At 45.6% G+C, this 16,421-nt stretch overlaps 1 protein-coding gene across 6 annotated transcripts in view; it reads left to right on the top strand.

Annotated features, from left to right (window-relative positions):
- SLC44A3 (solute carrier family 44 member 3) overlaps positions 1-16,421 on the top strand; it is a 93,478-nt gene that overhangs the window by 59,429 nt on the left and 17,628 nt on the right. For 4 of the 6 annotated variants that reach the window (XR_005986814.1, XM_041748787.1, XM_041748791.1 and 1 more), the window contains exons 11-12: positions 811-967; positions 3,835-3,921. Coding sequence is in view for 5 of the 6 variants with exons in the window: in XM_041748787.1 (XP_041604721.1) it covers positions 811-967; positions 3,835-3,921 (244 nt within the window). In the remaining variant the exon portion in view is untranslated. The remainder of the gene's footprint in view (positions 1-810; positions 968-3,834; positions 3,922-16,421) is intronic. The other 2 variants (XM_041748788.1, XM_041748790.1) reach the window with 1 other exon arrangement.

Here is a 16,421-nt window from a genome sequence, read left to right as displayed (position 1 = left end):
TCTTTCTCTCTTTTTGTTTTCCCCCTGCTTGTGAAACGGGCCCTCGCATTCTTGATTGCTGTGTCACGACAAGTTGCACAAATGATTCACACTGAAGTGACCTTTAAAGAGCAGAGTAGAAATCAGCTGGATTTTCGGAGCCTTGAGCCTTGTGGAAGAACTTTCTGTTCCCGCACATTAAGCCGGAGCTCGCTGCTGTGTCCGTGGCTGCCCTTCTGGTCGTGTGATTGGGTGGTGATTTTAATCACCAAGCTAATACTGGCAATATTTACATATGGCATGTAAACCTTGGAAATTATTATATAATTAAATTTCTGAAAGTGAAAATGAGATTGGAGATCCTCGGGTGGCTCAGCGGTTAAGCGCCTGCCTTCGGACCAGGGTGTGATCCTGGAGTCCCAGGATCGAGTCCCACGTCAGGCTCCCAGCATGGAGCCTGCTTCTTCCTCTGCCTGTGTCTCTGCCTCTGTCTCTCTCTCTGTGTCTCTCATGAATAAATAAAATCTTTAAAAAAAAAAAAAAAAAGAAAATGAGATTAATAGAAAACTTACAGGATTGGTGGAGGTAAAGAGGGAAACTTGCTTAATTCATCAGCATTTTTTTAATGTTCTGTTTGTAGCATTGAGTGCCATGAAAAGGAGTTAGTCCAAGAAATAATTTAACCTTAGCTACCAATGAGTATCAAAGTTTTGCCAAACATTTGTCGCATGACTGCTTTGTAAGTGTTGGTACCGTTGATGATTTGAACCTGAGAGAGAAGTTTTAAGTGGTGGTTTTTAAATGCTGTCTTTTTTTTCCCCCAATTCCCAGAAATAAAAATGACCCTCCTGATCGCCCAATCCTTTGGTCTCTCTCCATTCTTTTCTGCTACCATCAAGGAACAGCCATAAAAGGGTCATTTTTAATGACTGTGACGAGGATTCCAAGAACCATTCTCATGTACCTTCACAACGCTCTGAAAGACAAGGTAAGGCAGCTTGTTAGTGCTCGGTGCAGAGCTGAGTGGCGGAAATGGCAGTCACCAGACAGTTTCAGCAGGCGCCAGGCCAGGACTGTGGCCCTGTGGCAGTGGCCATTCCAAAGGCCCCAGTGTCCTTCAGATCCCATCCCCTACTCCTGCCCCCAGCAATCTTCTGGTCTCCAGACTCTGTTTTATGGCTTTGTTTGTTGAAGAATTTTGTTATTATTATTATTATTATTATTATTATTATTATTATTTTACCCACAAGGTGGTGGAGGTGAGGGTGGGGAGGGAGTAGTTCTGAGTTAGCTGGTTTTTCATTTGCTGAACAAATGGGAAGAATTTTTCAAATTTTGAAAAGTTTTCATGGACATTTATCATACTTTTTCTTTGAAAATAAAATATACTACAAGACAGGAATAATGTTTGTTTCTGTTTTAATGCTAAAATATTCCTTTTCTATTTCCTAGAGGGTGCCATGGGAGGTGACTGGTGTATGTGAGGGAGGGAGTTTTAATAAGTGAGTGGGAGAGAAAGAATGTGTGTGTGTGAGTGTGTGCGTCTGCCTATGTGAGAGAGTACGTGTGTGTGTGTGTGAATGTTCATGTGGGTGTGTGAGTGTGGTGTGTGTGTGAGAGAGAGAGAGTCAGGGACAGCGAGAGAAGACCTGCTTAAGACTGAGAGATGGACAAGCTGACCTAAATCTCAGCTCAAAAGACAGAACACTGTGGGGCTTTTGTGCCTGGGGGATTTTCGCCTCCCTGGTTTTTATTTCCATGCACATTTGGTTATGAATGCCAGTGGAAACCAGAACACCAGGAAAACAGCTGTTCTCATGGTATTTCTGGCCTGCCAAACAAGGGAGGTTGGAATTTTCCCAACTTTTCTGTTCTCACACAATGTTCATCCCTCCCCCACCCCCACCTCAGTGCCTGTGACTTGATCAGAGTGTCACAAGTTTACCTAATTCTAACCTTTTATTTATTTTTATTTTTTCAAAGATTTTATTTATTCATGAGAGACACAGAGAGAAAGGCAAAAACATAGGCAGAGGGAGAAGCGGACTCCCCACGGGGACCCTGATGCGGGACATGATCCCAGGACCCCGAGATTATCTGAGCCAAAGGCAGACGCTGAACCACTGAGCCGCCCAGGTGCCCCTATTCTAACCTTTTAGATGTAGGGATGTGTCCATAGTAACTTGGGGAAGTTTTACACACAGATTTTTTTTTTAAAGATTTTATTCAGTTATTCATGAGAGATAAGAGAGAGAGAGAGGCAGAGAGACAGGCAGAGAGGCAGAAGCAGGCCCCATGCAGGGAGCCCGACGTGGGACTCAATCCCAGGTCTCCAGGATCACGCCCTGGGCTGAAGGCAGTGCTAAACCGCTGAGCCACCCAGGGATCCCCACCACCTAGATTTATTACTATATTTTAAATTGTTTGAAAGATTGCATTGTAGATACTAATTATGTACCCATATTAAAAAATAATCAAAGTTTGACTTTTTTGAGAAATAAATTCTATAGTGACATTTTTCAGGGATAAATTTCAAGTGGTAAAAAAAAATATATGTATTTTGGTGACTCAGAGGCATTCCAATTCTAAGCCAAATCTAGTTTTTCTTGGCTCCTGCATTTTGCAATTGATCCTTCAATTTCAAGAAGGATTTTTTGTAAAGCAGGCAGGTTTTTTTTATTTTTAATATATTCAGTATATGCATTAGCAATAGGTAATCACAAAGTAATGAGCAGTAGGGGACCTTGCCATCCTTCTAGAACTAGGCACTTAAAACTCTGGACCAGAAGCCTTTCATAAATCTAAAAGAAAAGTCGGTGGGTTGGTCTCTCTGGTAGAGGTCTAAAGGGTTATTTATCACTCATTAGATCCCAAAAGAATCAAGGGGCCAAAGTCCCCTTTACTGATCTCACTACTGAAGAAATGTGTCCTTCCATTAAAAAGACATGATTTTCCTCGGCAATACAGCCTCACACTGTGTCTACAATTTAAACACTTCTCATGGCCACTGTGTGATCTTTCCTACATGCAATGGCTCATTGACAACCACGGCCAGGCTGGAAAGTATCCAGATAAAGTTTCATCCAATTGAGTTAACATAAGGACAAGAAAATGTCCATATAAGGCTGAGTTACTCCTGGGGTCCCCAGGGAGAACTATTTCAGGATTGTTTACAGGATTTTGTTTTTTTAAACTCTGGGCAGTGAGTGGGACACATTCAACCCTCCTCTAAGAGTTTCATTAAATTCTTCACTCTTGAGCTATGCATATGTCCAAATCATCTTTCAAAGGGCTAATTTGTCCCTTGAAATTTAGCCCTGAATATCTCAGTATGGGATTTTTTTTTTTTTTTTTTTTGCAAAAAATGTTAAACTTGATTCCTTTTTTTCTATGGGCGCATAATTAGTATCTACAAGGCATTATTTGTTTTACAGTCTTTGGGATATGCATCTTTCATGAATACAAACTGGTTTGGAAAAGCAAAGTTTATAATTGATGACACTTAGGGGAAGATGGAAAAGAATTTTTTTTTTTTTTTTTAGCTAGAACCAGAGAGCCTAGTCTACCTTTGCTAGTGAATATGGACTAGACATTTCCCTTTCTGCTGAGGCCAACAGCAATCATAACAAGGTAAGCCCACAGGAGACAAACTTTCCTCATCAGTGATAATAATGGTAATAATTAGTAGCAGCAGGTGCAGATAGAAGGACCTCGCCCCCACTGAGGGAGAAGTGCTGCACTGCTTCCCCAGGTGGATAAATCTCCCACTAGAAACGTAGTGTGTCTGCAGAAACTGCCTGCTTCCTTCCTTCTCATGTTTCTGACTCTGTTCGTTTGGTTCTGATCCTGACCCAGCAGCACGGTGCATGGTCCAGGTGCATGTTCAGATGCTGCTTCTGCTGTTTCTGGTGTCTTGACAAATGCCTGCGCCAACTCACCCAGGTACGTCTCCTACCACGGTCCCCGCGGACACACAGAGGGGCGCTCCAGTGGACTCCATCTCTTAGGTCAGGGGTTGGCTGATTTCTCTGTGAAAGGCCAGACTGTATGAATGTTTTAGGCTTTTTTCAATCTCAGTTGTAACAACTCTATCGTGGTAGTAGGAAGGCGGCCACAGGCAAAATGCAAATGAATGGGCACAACTGCTTTCCAAAAACCTTTATTTATGGACACTGAAATGTGAATTCATATAATTTTCACCTGTCAAGAGATGTTTTTCTTCTTTTGATTTTTTTTTCAACAGCTTAAAAATGTGAAAGTTATTCTTAGCTTTGACCAGAGGATAGCAGGCTATCTGATGGATCTGGCCTCTGGGCTGGAGATTATACAGGTCATTAAGGCCATTCTTCTAATTCTGAAAGAAATGTGTTTTCCCTCTCAGAAATAAAAAGGGGAGGAGTCTTTAGAAATTCCAGCATAATGAGTATGTGTCAACTGAGAGCTAATTGTCAATGTCTTCCTCAAGAACTATAATTTTCCTGAAATGGGAGAAGAATTGCCTCTCTGATTTTTCTGTATTTCACCAGCTTTTCCCTTTCAAGCTATAAATATTCCTTTAAAAATCAGAAAAATTATATACTGCAATTGTTTGAATTTCAGATTTTTTCCTCGAGTCTTTCAAACTGATGGACACTTAAATACATGTTACGTTTTTCTGTAGATAATTTAGGAAATTAATAGCCCTTAGTCAAATTTACACAAAGCAGTATTTTTCTAAGCCAGCAAGCTGTTTTAGAATTTAGAAATCCACAGAAATCTCGCTTAGCAGAGTATTTCTTATTATTGCCCTTCTTCCTAATAAATATACCAGCCAAAGTAAAGGGACTAAGTAGACCATCCATGTTTAATGTCTTATGATAAGTGGTATTAAGAATACCTTTCATTTTTCAGGGGAAAGTATAGTTTTACAGTAAAAAGCTCTATTTTTAGCTCCTAAAAATCTTGGAGTTCATTTTAGAGTGTATTTCGTTTTCATTCCGTTTGCATTAAGCCAGCATGTGTAAAGCACAGTAAAATGCCATAGCACCTTTCAGAATGCTGAGTGGTATCCCAAGTGAAACCAAACCCTATGAATGCCTTGTCATGGATGTGATAGGCCCGCTTCTCTCTTCCTAGAACTGTGTGCACATATCCAGACACCAACTTACTCTTCAAAGATTTTGAGACCCATTACAAAAAAAGAATAACAGTGATAAAATATATATGAAAATCAAGGCTAAGAAACATAGATCAACTCCACAGGGTCCCATAAGGCCGTGAAGTTGATTTGCCATCCGCTCTCGCTAAATATGTAAATTCACCTTCTTTCTGTCTCCTTCGTTCATGGAAACCCAGGGGCTCCTTGTAGACGCTGCAGGAACCACTACTTCAGGAGAGGAGGGTGGGTGGCGAGGTGAGCAGGGGGTGGGGAGGCGGAAGCGTGGCCTCTGGCCCCCTACCTCTACCACCTTACCCTGCCTTCCGAACAGAGCGGTTCCACTCTGATCTGGGCTAGGAGTGGGAATCCGCCCAAGGTTTCATTTGAAGACAAATTTGCTGTTTATGCTTGTTTATGTTTATGCTATGTTTATGTTTATGTTATGCTTGCTTATGTTAAACGTAAAACATACGTTTATGCTTGTTTCCTTGTTATCCTAAGGGACATATTTTCTGCATTCTGAAATTTCACCACCTCATGTTAACCCAGTACCTTTCCCTTGGGAGTTCAAAGTGTTTCCAAGATCATAAGGAGCATGGTTTTAGCCACACCTTAATTACCATTACACAGGCAAGGGACCCTATAACAGATGTACAATGAGAGCAATTTTCCCTGAATCGCAACAAGGTTCAGCTAGCCTGGATCCCGCACGTGGTCCGTCAGTGTTGCAAAAGGGGCTTGCTTGGTCTTTCAGGTTCTGATCAGGGTGCTGCTGCAGAAGGCCTCGGCCTAAACCAGCTGTCAGAGCATCTTCCACTTGGGGGCTCCTCCAGGACCAGGCAGTACCAGCTAACATTGGGCACTGCTGGGAGGCCTGAGGGTTAGGGCAAGGGAGGAAGAGGGGGAAGCATGGAGAAGGAAAAAAAGAGTTGATGTGAATACTACTAGGGAGGAAACAGCCCTCTCTAGTCCAAATCAACTAGTGGAAAGCAGAGTGGAAAGCAGAAATCTTAAAGATTTTAAGAATAAAGATAATTACTCTATAATGGTAGTCAAAGCTGTTGTTGGTCTCATTTGGCAGAAGACAAAGGGAAGGGAGCCTCAAGTGAGAAGGAATTTAGATTAGCCTTTTGAAAAATCTCCTGGCACTGTCATGAGTTACTGGGGGAAGATTTCTCTGGAAGTCTGATTTAAAAGAGGCAGGCGAGGCCTATTTTATTGGCCTTGTTTGGTGCAATCGGAGCTGGGAAATGATAAAAGAGAACGGGGCCCATTTGTTACCATCAGAACCCAGATGCTCTTATTTACTTAACATCAAGGAGCTGGTTGTGTTTCCGCACTGCTGCTTAAAAGCCCGAGCCACCTACCCCAGCCCCGGGAGGGCGGCAGGTGGCAGTTGCCCTGTTTTATAGGCACCCCGCCTAAGGCTGTGCAGTGATTCACTTGCAGACTGGGAGACCAAACCCCGCGTGTCCTCATTTCTCATTGCTTGTCTCTACATCATAAATACCAAATATGTGTATACCTGGAAAAAAATGATCTGGGTACATGTCACACATTTATTTATCCAACAACTACTGTGTTGATTATGCTGTATTCAAACCATTTGAGCCCGGGCATGAAAGAAAAGGGGACTATGGTGACAGAGCCAAGACACAGCAAAGCCAGGCCTTCAAGGAGCTGACAAGCTAGTTTGGGGAACGATGTGGGGGGCAGGAGGAGGCATTCACAGGAGACATTATAAAACGGTGCAGAGAGGCGCATTCTCAGGGCAGGAATCGGGACTGCAGGAGCTCAGGAAGGGGAACCTTGGTACTTAGGAGAGGTTTCATGGAAGACATCGCGTATGTCATAGAGCATAGAGCACCCACTGGAGGTCACGGCAGCAGTAGCCGTGGGCTTTCAGCGCTCGCCGTGCAGCCAGCCGCATGCTGAGCATTTTCCCTGCCTTTGTATCAGTTGTTCATCTTTCCCACAGTCCTCTGAGATAGTATCTCCAATTTACCGATGAGGCTTGAGAGGCCACTAGGATTTAATAAATCGATATCTGTTTTGCCTCCAAGCCCCAAGGCCGTAACCAGTCAAGGGTTAAACTAGGGGAGAAGGAGTCACAAGAACTGTCTGTAGCTCTCGGGCGCCTGGCCAAGCCTGAGTCCAAACCCATCAGCTTGCTGACAGCTGAGCAAAGCTTTTATGGGGCAGAGTTTTGTGGAGGAGGACGAGAAAGGTGTAGGGGCACTGAAAAGGGTGAAGGATGAATCATGCAATTATAGATTCAGAAAAGACTTGTCAGGGGCTCAGGACCCACCCTGCCCCTCAGGCAAGTCAGTGTCGAAGTTTCTAGGAGGCTGGGCTGGCTGTTCTCAGACATCTTCAGTCAAGGAGATCCTTCCTGTAGCCTCCCCCTCCCTCCCAGCACTTTTCGGGAGCCTGACTGAGAAGTTCCCCTCCCTGGCTCTGCAGGCTCACCCAATGGCAGGAACGGCCCAGCTCTTATTTCTTACAGGGTCCACACAGTTCCTCGTGGAAATACCTCCCTAAGCGCACATCTCTCATCCATCGATGACACAGATGCCTATCCTAACCATGATGTTCGTTTTAGATCAGTGTTCCTCTAAATTTGAAACCCACTGGTGAGCCACAAGACTCTTTCCAATGGTTCCAAACTGACTTGAACATTCTAGAATGTTCTTTCTTCAATTCTTGTAGGCAAAAAGCAGAATTGTATAGGTTTTCATTTTTGCATACAACAGAGAGCTATTAACCAATCAGTCAAGTACGTAGCGTGTTCCTAAAGCTTCCTAAAATGTGCTACTTATGAACTAAAATTGGTGTTTTACTTCATTTCCTGAGGACTCAAATTCATTACTCGGTCAAGACGTCAGGCTGCCAAGGCTAGGCCGGGCAACCATGCAAAGCTTGTGAATGTGCTCACGCACAGTTGGGATTAGCAAACTGGGGAAAGAACACTTTGCTGTGGGTGTACCACCAGAGCTATCTGGGGTTGGCTTTTTTGCTCAATTGCAGTTATTTTTGTCTTAATTAGCATTTTACTTCTGTTGACTATTTGGCTCCTGTTTAATTCATTGTCTCTCTATCATGTTGAGCAGTGCATTCCTCTTCAATCCTTCGTTCTTGCAGCAGAAGTAGGAATGGATTTGGGAAGAGAGCTGTGGGCTGAGGGCAAACAATTTGAGAATGACTATTTCCACTCTAGTCCCCTGGGAGGAGCTCCTAGGTGAGGCAGGCAGTTGGCTTCTACCTACTTTGTGGCCCTGGGGTGAATCCTTCCACCTTCCTGGGCTTCTGCAGAATGAGAATGTAGCTTTCTGACCCTTGTGGTGCCCAGCCGAGGGGTGGGCCACACGGTGGTCACACTGCCGCATCGCAGAAGGGGCAAAGTGTGAACTGTGTGTCTCTCAGGTTCCAAATGACAAGCTGTTTTTTTCACATCATACTTCTTATCCATGCTGAAGACTTGCCCTGGGATCACAAAGAGCCACAAGTGATGGTTTATGTTGCCCAGATCTCCAGCCTCTGAATTCTGTGGGTACACTGAGCATGTGAGGGGCCATCTAGCTGCATCCCCTCACAGCAGCTCCCCCAGTATTGCTGTCACACAGTGATAGGAGCAAACACATAAAATGATTGGTGACCAGATGCTGGTGAGACGCCAGTCACCTCAGTCAGCTTCGTGAGTAGAGAGCCCTGTAACGTCTGGCAGCTTCATGTCCCATGCACCTCTGCTGCATGCCCTGGTCAGCCACTTGAGGAGAAGACAAGACGACTCATGTCTGCCTTCATGCGGGCCATAAAACTACCAGCCTACTGTCCTTTGGCATCTGTTGGGTATGTGACACTAAGTTGATCAGAAATGCCCATGGCTTCCTGTCTTCTTGACAGATAGACAGGTCAGAAAGGCCCCAGATGATGTTATCTAGTCCAGCACAGAGAAAAACTCACTGCCGCTTGAAAAACACGCATCCCTCGCCTCCCTACTTCGTGGCCCACTCCTACAACCCACACAGCCTGCCACTCCCTTTTTTTCAGTGCACATAATGTTGGTCTCTGTCTTCCAAGCCTTTGTGGCAGGCCTGATTTTGTAATATCTGAAAGCCTTCTCTCCCCACTGCAGGCTTTCCTTGCAGTTAACTCAGTTTCAATGATCCTCTTTCTCATAGTCCCGTCAATAGCAAAGGCACTCGGTGACCTGTCTCTGTCAGGTTTTGGTTCATCCCAAGCCAACTGGCAGATCTCCAGTGACGACTCCTCTCTCCCCAGGGCAGCACGTACAAATCAACAGGAGAAAAAAAAAAGGAATGGATATTGTGCAACTTCTCTCACTAGATTATGAAAATGATGCAAAGTTTCTTAAGAGGATACGGTGCTTTCGGTAGCTGACGTCACCATGATAGGTGGCCTCCTCACAGAATGTCCAGGAGGCCATTCTCTCAATGACAGCAGTGGCTCTGGATCCTGCCACTCCCCAGCTATTCTGGGGGCAGCCAGCTGATGGGGAGGGCCTTGGAGAGGTGTGTCCAAGTGTGCATGTTTTAGGAAAAAGCTAACATGTGTGTCAATATGATAGTTTGCATTAAGGCCCATTTATAGACGATGTTAATCCTCACAGCCCAGCTGTTTGGTGGCAAATGCTACTACCCTGGCTTTAGATAGAAAGGAATTGAGACACCTATTTGTCAGGGGACCCAGACTGTCTGCAGGCAAACTAACTGTATCCTCAGGTTTCCTGGCACGTGGCTTTGAACCTGCTGTGCTTAGGGCCGTGGCTTTATGTGCCTTCTTGGGAGCAGCCTCTCTGGAGCCCAGCTCCCACCTGCTGTGGGCGTATTACAAGGGTCAGGGATCAGGAGGGTGAGGCCCTAAAGCCATCTTCCCCATGTGGGCTCTAGCAGCCTCTCCTCCTTTTGGGGTAAGGCCCAGTGAACAGCTGCCATCTTAAGATGGTTGGACTCTGACGTCCTTCCTCACTTGAAATGTTTCTGCCCTCTCAGAGAGGCAATTAATGTCTGTTGAGTGAATGACTGTGTCACCATGGGGAAGGGAGGGTAAGTTGTGCATGCAGCCCTTAGCTAATCAGAAAACCCTCCTGAGAGGCAACCGAGTATTAGGCGTTAGTTACTCTGACTGTCCATGGCATGTAACTCCTGAAGACAAGAATACCTCCACTTACTGGGCACTTGCATGTGCCAAGCACCGTGCTAGCTACATGTATTGACCATCTGCATCCTTGCAAATAGTCCTGTGAACATGATATGATTATTATCCTTTTTCTTTTCTTTTCTTTTCTTTTCTTTTCTTTTCTTTTCTTTTCTTTTCTTTTCTTTTCTTTTCTTTTCTTTTCTGTAAGATGATGTACTTAGATTCAGAGAAGTTAAGTAACAGCCTGCTCTGGGGCAGGGGGAAAGTAACAGAGCTAAATGTTGAAGTTTTGCAGATCTAATAAATCATTCCTTTTTCCTTGTTCAAGTTCTGAACAACCAAGAGACACAAGAGTCAAACAGATAAAGATTAAACCTTGAGGGGCACCTGTGTGGCTCAGAAGGTGGAACATGTGACTCTTGATCTCAGAATTGTGAGTTTGAGCCCTATGTTAGGTGCAGAGATTAGTTAAAAATGAAGTCTTTAAAAAAATGTGTTAAGGGTTGCCTGGGTGGCTTAGTAGGTTGAGCATCCGATTCTTGGTTTGGGCTGTCTTGATCTCAGGGTCCTGGGATTGAGCCTCATGTCAGGCTCTGTGCTCAGCTCAGAGTCTGCATGTCCCTCTCTCTCCTCCTCTGCCTCTCCCCCTGCTCACACACACAAACTCTCTTTCTCTCTCAAATAAATATAAATAAATAAAATATTTTTTAAAATGAAAATTAAAAAATTCAAAATATGTTAAAACATTTTTAAAAACCACCTTGAGTGCCTAGGGAATGTGTCAGAAAATGCATTGTAGGAACAGCTTATTAATGTTTCATTCCTGAAACAGAGAGACCAGCTCACTCTCTCCCAGGACCCGCCAACAGTGTAGACCTGCCTTTGGGGTCTCTCCTGCAAGCTTACCACCACAAGCTGAGAAGGTGCACTCTTAGTGATAGGAGGCTACCAAAGAGAATGACAAAGGGCTGAGCCAGCCTGAGCTCTGCTCCTCCCCCCACACTCACCAGTCCCTTAAGTCATATTCCCCCCTCTGGGAGCAAATGAGAATTGTTACCCTAAAGGAGGTCCCTGGCCATGGAAACACAAATAGAGGTACCCGACACCAGGATTCAAACCCAGGTCTTCCTCAGTCCACTAGGGCACTCCTTCCGTAGGGCAGAAACTCAGACCCTGCAACTATAGAGATCATGGGGCACCCTTCCCTCATTACAGCAGAATCTGGGGTCCAGAAGGCTTGAAACCCTCAACCAGGGTCACGCAGTAGGCAGTGCCTTTTCTCCTCTACTCTACCTTGTGTTCTTCTCTCCCTCTGCCCTCACAAGCATCACTGAGACACTGGAGACAGACAAATACACCACATTACACGATGTGAGCTGCCCTGGCTTAGCTTTTAAACACAACTATAGGGATATCTATCCCGTTCCTTATACAACATGGAAGTCAGTTTCATGCTTCTAGGGCAAAAGGCTGGGGAACATTTGGATCCTGGGAAGGATGGGATCTCCCCTCTTATTAATGGTTCTGAGCCCTCAGCTTCCTTCTCCAAGATTCTTCTCTTCTTCTTACACTTTAGCTCTCCCTTTTTTCTGAAAGACCTTTATCCACCTTGTTTTTTTAAGATTTATTAATTTATTTGTGAGGGAGAGAGAGCGTGCACTTGTGAGCAGAGGGAGGAGCAGAGGGGGCAGAGGGAGACAAGCAGACTTGCCACTGAGCAGGGAGCCTGATACAGGTCTCAGTCCCAGGACCCTGAGATCATGACCCGAGGTGAAATCAAGAGTTGATCGCTTAACCAGCTGAGCCACCCAGGTGCCCAAACATTTATCCACATCTTACAAGAACTCCTTCTTCCTCCCCTCTCCCCTCTCCTTGGATCTGGACCATATACCCATTTCCTAGTAGTTTGATAAAGTGGGAAGAAGGCAGACAGGTCTGGGCTTGAATTATAGCTCTCCCACTTACTGTGTGACATTGGACAAACCCCATATTTAAAGCAAAATTCTTAAACCCACCTCATAGGCAGTGAGAAGGCCAACTAAGTCAGTACATAGATTGTAGCATGCTGTCTGGCTCAGCATATGTTCTATAAGTGTCAGTTTCTTTTGTGAGGGGAAGGAGAGGGTTTAGTGACTTTCATTTATTCATTCATTCATTCACCAAATATTGGAAATCTGCCATGTGCCAGACAACTTGGGTACAACAACACCTATCTCCTAGGATTATTAGAGATAATTAATAGGTAATGTTTGCAAAACTGTTAGTTTCATGCCTGGCATGTAGAGAGGTATGTACTGAATAAATGAAACTCATTTTCATGATCACCAGCCCACTAAGTGATGGGCTCTGATTCTTTCCTATGCACTTAGAGTAGTGCGGAGCTCCTGGGGTTATTCACGAAGGCTGCTCAGTTTGAAGTGTAACAGCATCCATAGGGAAGTCCCGAAATATACCTTTCTCTTCCCAGGACCATTGCATTAATGACTTGTTTGGAGCGGTTGAATTGCTAAGAGTGGCCCAGGCTTCCCCCTCATGAAGGGTGATAGTGAGGGAAAGTCAGCATTCCAGTCCAAACCCATGACCAGCAGATAAGAAATGATGTGGCCTGAGGTTGAAGAAACACACCTTGCGCAGCAATCCATTCGGCCCCTTCTCTTCTGCATCTAGCGCTCATTTTCTTCTTCACTCCCATTTTTCAGCAGTCCCGGGCCATTGTGTCATTGCCTGTCAAGGGCAATTAGGACCTTTTCCAGCCACACTGGTTCATAGGTCATCTGTTGCAAGAAATCATCACTTGCTTTACTATACGATGGTGTTCACAAGCCTGAGCATCCTGTACAAGATCAAGCAACCCCTAAAGCTCTTTGGGCCTTCTCACCGTGGCATGCTCTAGCTACCCTGCAAGTATTCTGAGGGAGGTTGCATGTGTTTTTAACTCTGGTCTATGGAAACTACTTTTGAGGTTAGCAAAATCCAATTTCCTCACAAATAAGGAAGCAGGTAACACATGAAAACACCGCTCTGGTGAACAGTATTCGATGTGGGGCTGTGGCAGCTGCAGAGGGACTCCTGTGTCCTTCCCATCTGCTCATGTCTGCTGTGGGCACCATGCTGGCCGGGCCACTGAGGCTGGACCCGCCATCATCTGGGATTCCCAGCTGGGGTGGGGGCCGGGTTGGGGAGGTGGTTCAGAATAAAAGGAACTTTCACAGTTCAAGTGCTCAGCAGTACCCTAAGTGCTTGAGAAATGTAAGCGTTATTTAACCCGTCCCCCCAGAGGTGATGGGGATTAAGGAGCGCACTTGTGATGAACGCTGGCCATTGTATAGCAGTGTTGAATCACTGTATTGTACACCCCAAGCCAATGATACACTGCATGTTAACTGGAGTTTAAGTAAAAACTTAAAAAATTGTAAAGATTATAGATTAGCTTCAACATTTCCCAAATTCATTTAGTGTGGGAAATGAAATTAAACCATTAAGTAGCTCGTATCCCAAATCTAATCTTCCCATGATGGAAAGTTTCCTGATGTCATTTTTCTCCATCTGGGACTGCCCCTGGAATAGTTACTGTCAGAGGACTCAGAATGCCCACCTCTGAACCCATGCCTTCCCCTCCTCTCTTCCATTCCTTTCTAAGCAAGACAGTAACAGGGAGGACAATCCTGTACTATCATCCTCCAGTTGTCCTTGTTCTAGAGATTCAGACTGGTTGGGAGGAAGAAGTGATTGTTGCCCGGGGACTAAAGGATGCCTTCATAGAGAAAAACCTGAAAGGTGTGAGTCCCAGTGGTTGAGGAAATAAAAGCCACTTCAGTGCCCCAGTGACTAATTCACATTCTGCTACAAGCTGGAATCTGACGGTGCTCTGGCTACTGGCCTCTGCCTATCGTCTTTGATTGACTCCCACATGGCTGTGACTCTCAGTCACACAATCAGATGTGCAGGAAATACTGTATCATGTGTCTTAACCTAATTTCTAATCTTGAGCTCTCATTACACTGGATTGACAGTAAATATCAGCTGGTATTCTTGGGCTCTCCCGGCATGGGCTTATAGGAAATTTCAGGTATCCCCAAGCATTAGTACACATGAGTTGCCCTTGAGACATTCCCCTTTTCTGTCCATAGCATCCCATCTTTAGGCTTTACTTGGGAAGCAGCATCTTTTGCAAGGCCCCTCACAGTCTTGTCTGCCTGGCTATGTAGTGGTTAGTTAACCAATCCTCCCACTTTGTCTGGAATGCTCTGGTTTTAGCACTGAAAGCCCTATGTCTCTGGAGCCCCCTCCCCCCTGGCAAACCCAGACCCTAGGAGTGGGCACTTCCCTTCAGAGTCTTGCCATCTCTCCACGCTCTGCTAGAGAGAGAGAGAGAGAGAGAGAGAGAGAGAGAGAGACCTGGACTCCTGGTCAGGCTTACAGATCTCTTTTCCCTCCTTTCAGCCCAGGGGAGTCTCCTTTTCTAATCTAGGGTTGGAAGAAATACTGCATGCTTACCTGCACTCTGAGACATTTCGTTCAAACTGAGAATCCTCTTCCTTCACCTTCTCCATTGGTAGGTAAGAGCTTAAAGAGCTTAAAATTTTGGAAAACAAAAGCTAATAAGAGTTGCAGACTGGGTGTCTTCGTGCCCCCACCCCTCAAGAGCCTCCTAACCTCACCTAAGGGAATGAGCACAGAGCCTGAGTGGGGCATGTGATGAAGAGGAAAAGGAGAAAGTACACGGGGAAAAGAAACAGGGGTCAAGAGAACAGAGGAAGCCATCGCACATATACTTGGGGTAGCTGGACACTCCTTCCTTTAAAAAAAATTATTTATTTATTCATGAGAGACACAGAGACATGGGCAGAGGGAGAAGCAGCCTCCCTGTGGGGAGGTGGATGTGGGACTGGATCCCAGGACCCCAGGATCATGGCCTGAGCTGAAGGCAGACGCTCAACCACTGAGCCACCCAGGTGTCCCCCCCACACCCCCAGACACTCCTTCCACTCGCAGTCCCATCTCAAGAGATGACTGAGAAACAAGGGCTGTGAAAACTAGCAAGAGAAGCAATTCAGGGAATTTAGTTCAATTTGTTTCCTGATCTAGGTGGGGCTAGGCAGTTCCTAAGAGTCTTGGCAAGCGGATCCAGGCTTTGACAGTTCTTCAAGTGGGTTCATCTTCCCCCGCCTTTGCCTTTTACAGAATGCCTCAGTTGGCGTCTGGGCGGAGCAGGGAGGAGCATTTGCTAGACTTGCATTCATTTAGGCTGTGAGACAGCTGAGGCCAGATGCTTTGGTCAAGACGTCAGGACGCAGAGCAGTGGGGGCGGGGAAGGGCGCCCTCCGCCTGTCTGCCAGGCCCACGTCCCGCCTCCATCAAGGTGGCAACCCAGAAACTTGGTGAGGTCCCAAGAACAACAGGCTGCTGACCTGGCTGGGTGCCCTGTCCCCAGCCCTAACCTTGTCCGTGGATGGAAAGATGATGGAAGAGGAGGCCCTGAACTTTCTCAGCACCATCCCTGGCTTCTGCTAAGAGTAGCAGGGAGGGACTAAAGGAAACAGAAATACAAGCTGGCAAGAGCTACCCGTTCTCACTAGGACTGTGCTACCACCACCTTGACCGACTTCCAGGGAAACTGCTTTCCGAGAAGTGCCCTTGGACAGAGGAGGCTAAAGGGGAAGGTCGGATAGTCTTCTGAAGCTTCAGGAAGAAAGGATCTGTTATTATAGTGTCTTTAAGCAAATGCATTTTGCTTATGAGTTTTTTGCTGCAAACCGGACCAGGTTATGGTACAAACCAACAATCATTCTCTGCAACCAGTGACCTTCCCGTCGACGACCTGGCCCTCTGTCAGCAGGCCTTTCTCATACAGGTCAGGCTTTGCCTCACCAGCCCTGTGTCCCCCAAAAACGTGTTCAGGGAAGGACAGACATGTGACTTAAAACTATCTCCCAAAACCACAGGGTATATGAAAACATGTACACTTGCCCATTTCTGTGCTCCATCTCCTCTCTACAGCTCGACAGTCCTGAGCTTCAGATCAGAGAAGCGTGACATTTTCTTATGGTGCTAAAGAACCCGCCTCCTAAAGTCTATAAATAACAGCCATCTCTTGTGCTTTTACAGTACGCAGGGCACCCCCTAAACATTTGACATACACAGC

This window comes from Vulpes lagopus, chromosome 3 (genome assembly GCF_018345385.1).
Source record: "Vulpes lagopus strain Blue_001 chromosome 3, ASM1834538v1, whole genome shotgun sequence".
In the NCBI taxonomy this organism is placed as follows: domain Eukaryota; kingdom Metazoa; phylum Chordata; class Mammalia; order Carnivora; family Canidae; genus Vulpes; species Vulpes lagopus.
Note: the sequence above shows the minus strand (reverse complement) of the source record. Positions and strands in the feature narration are given on the sequence as shown.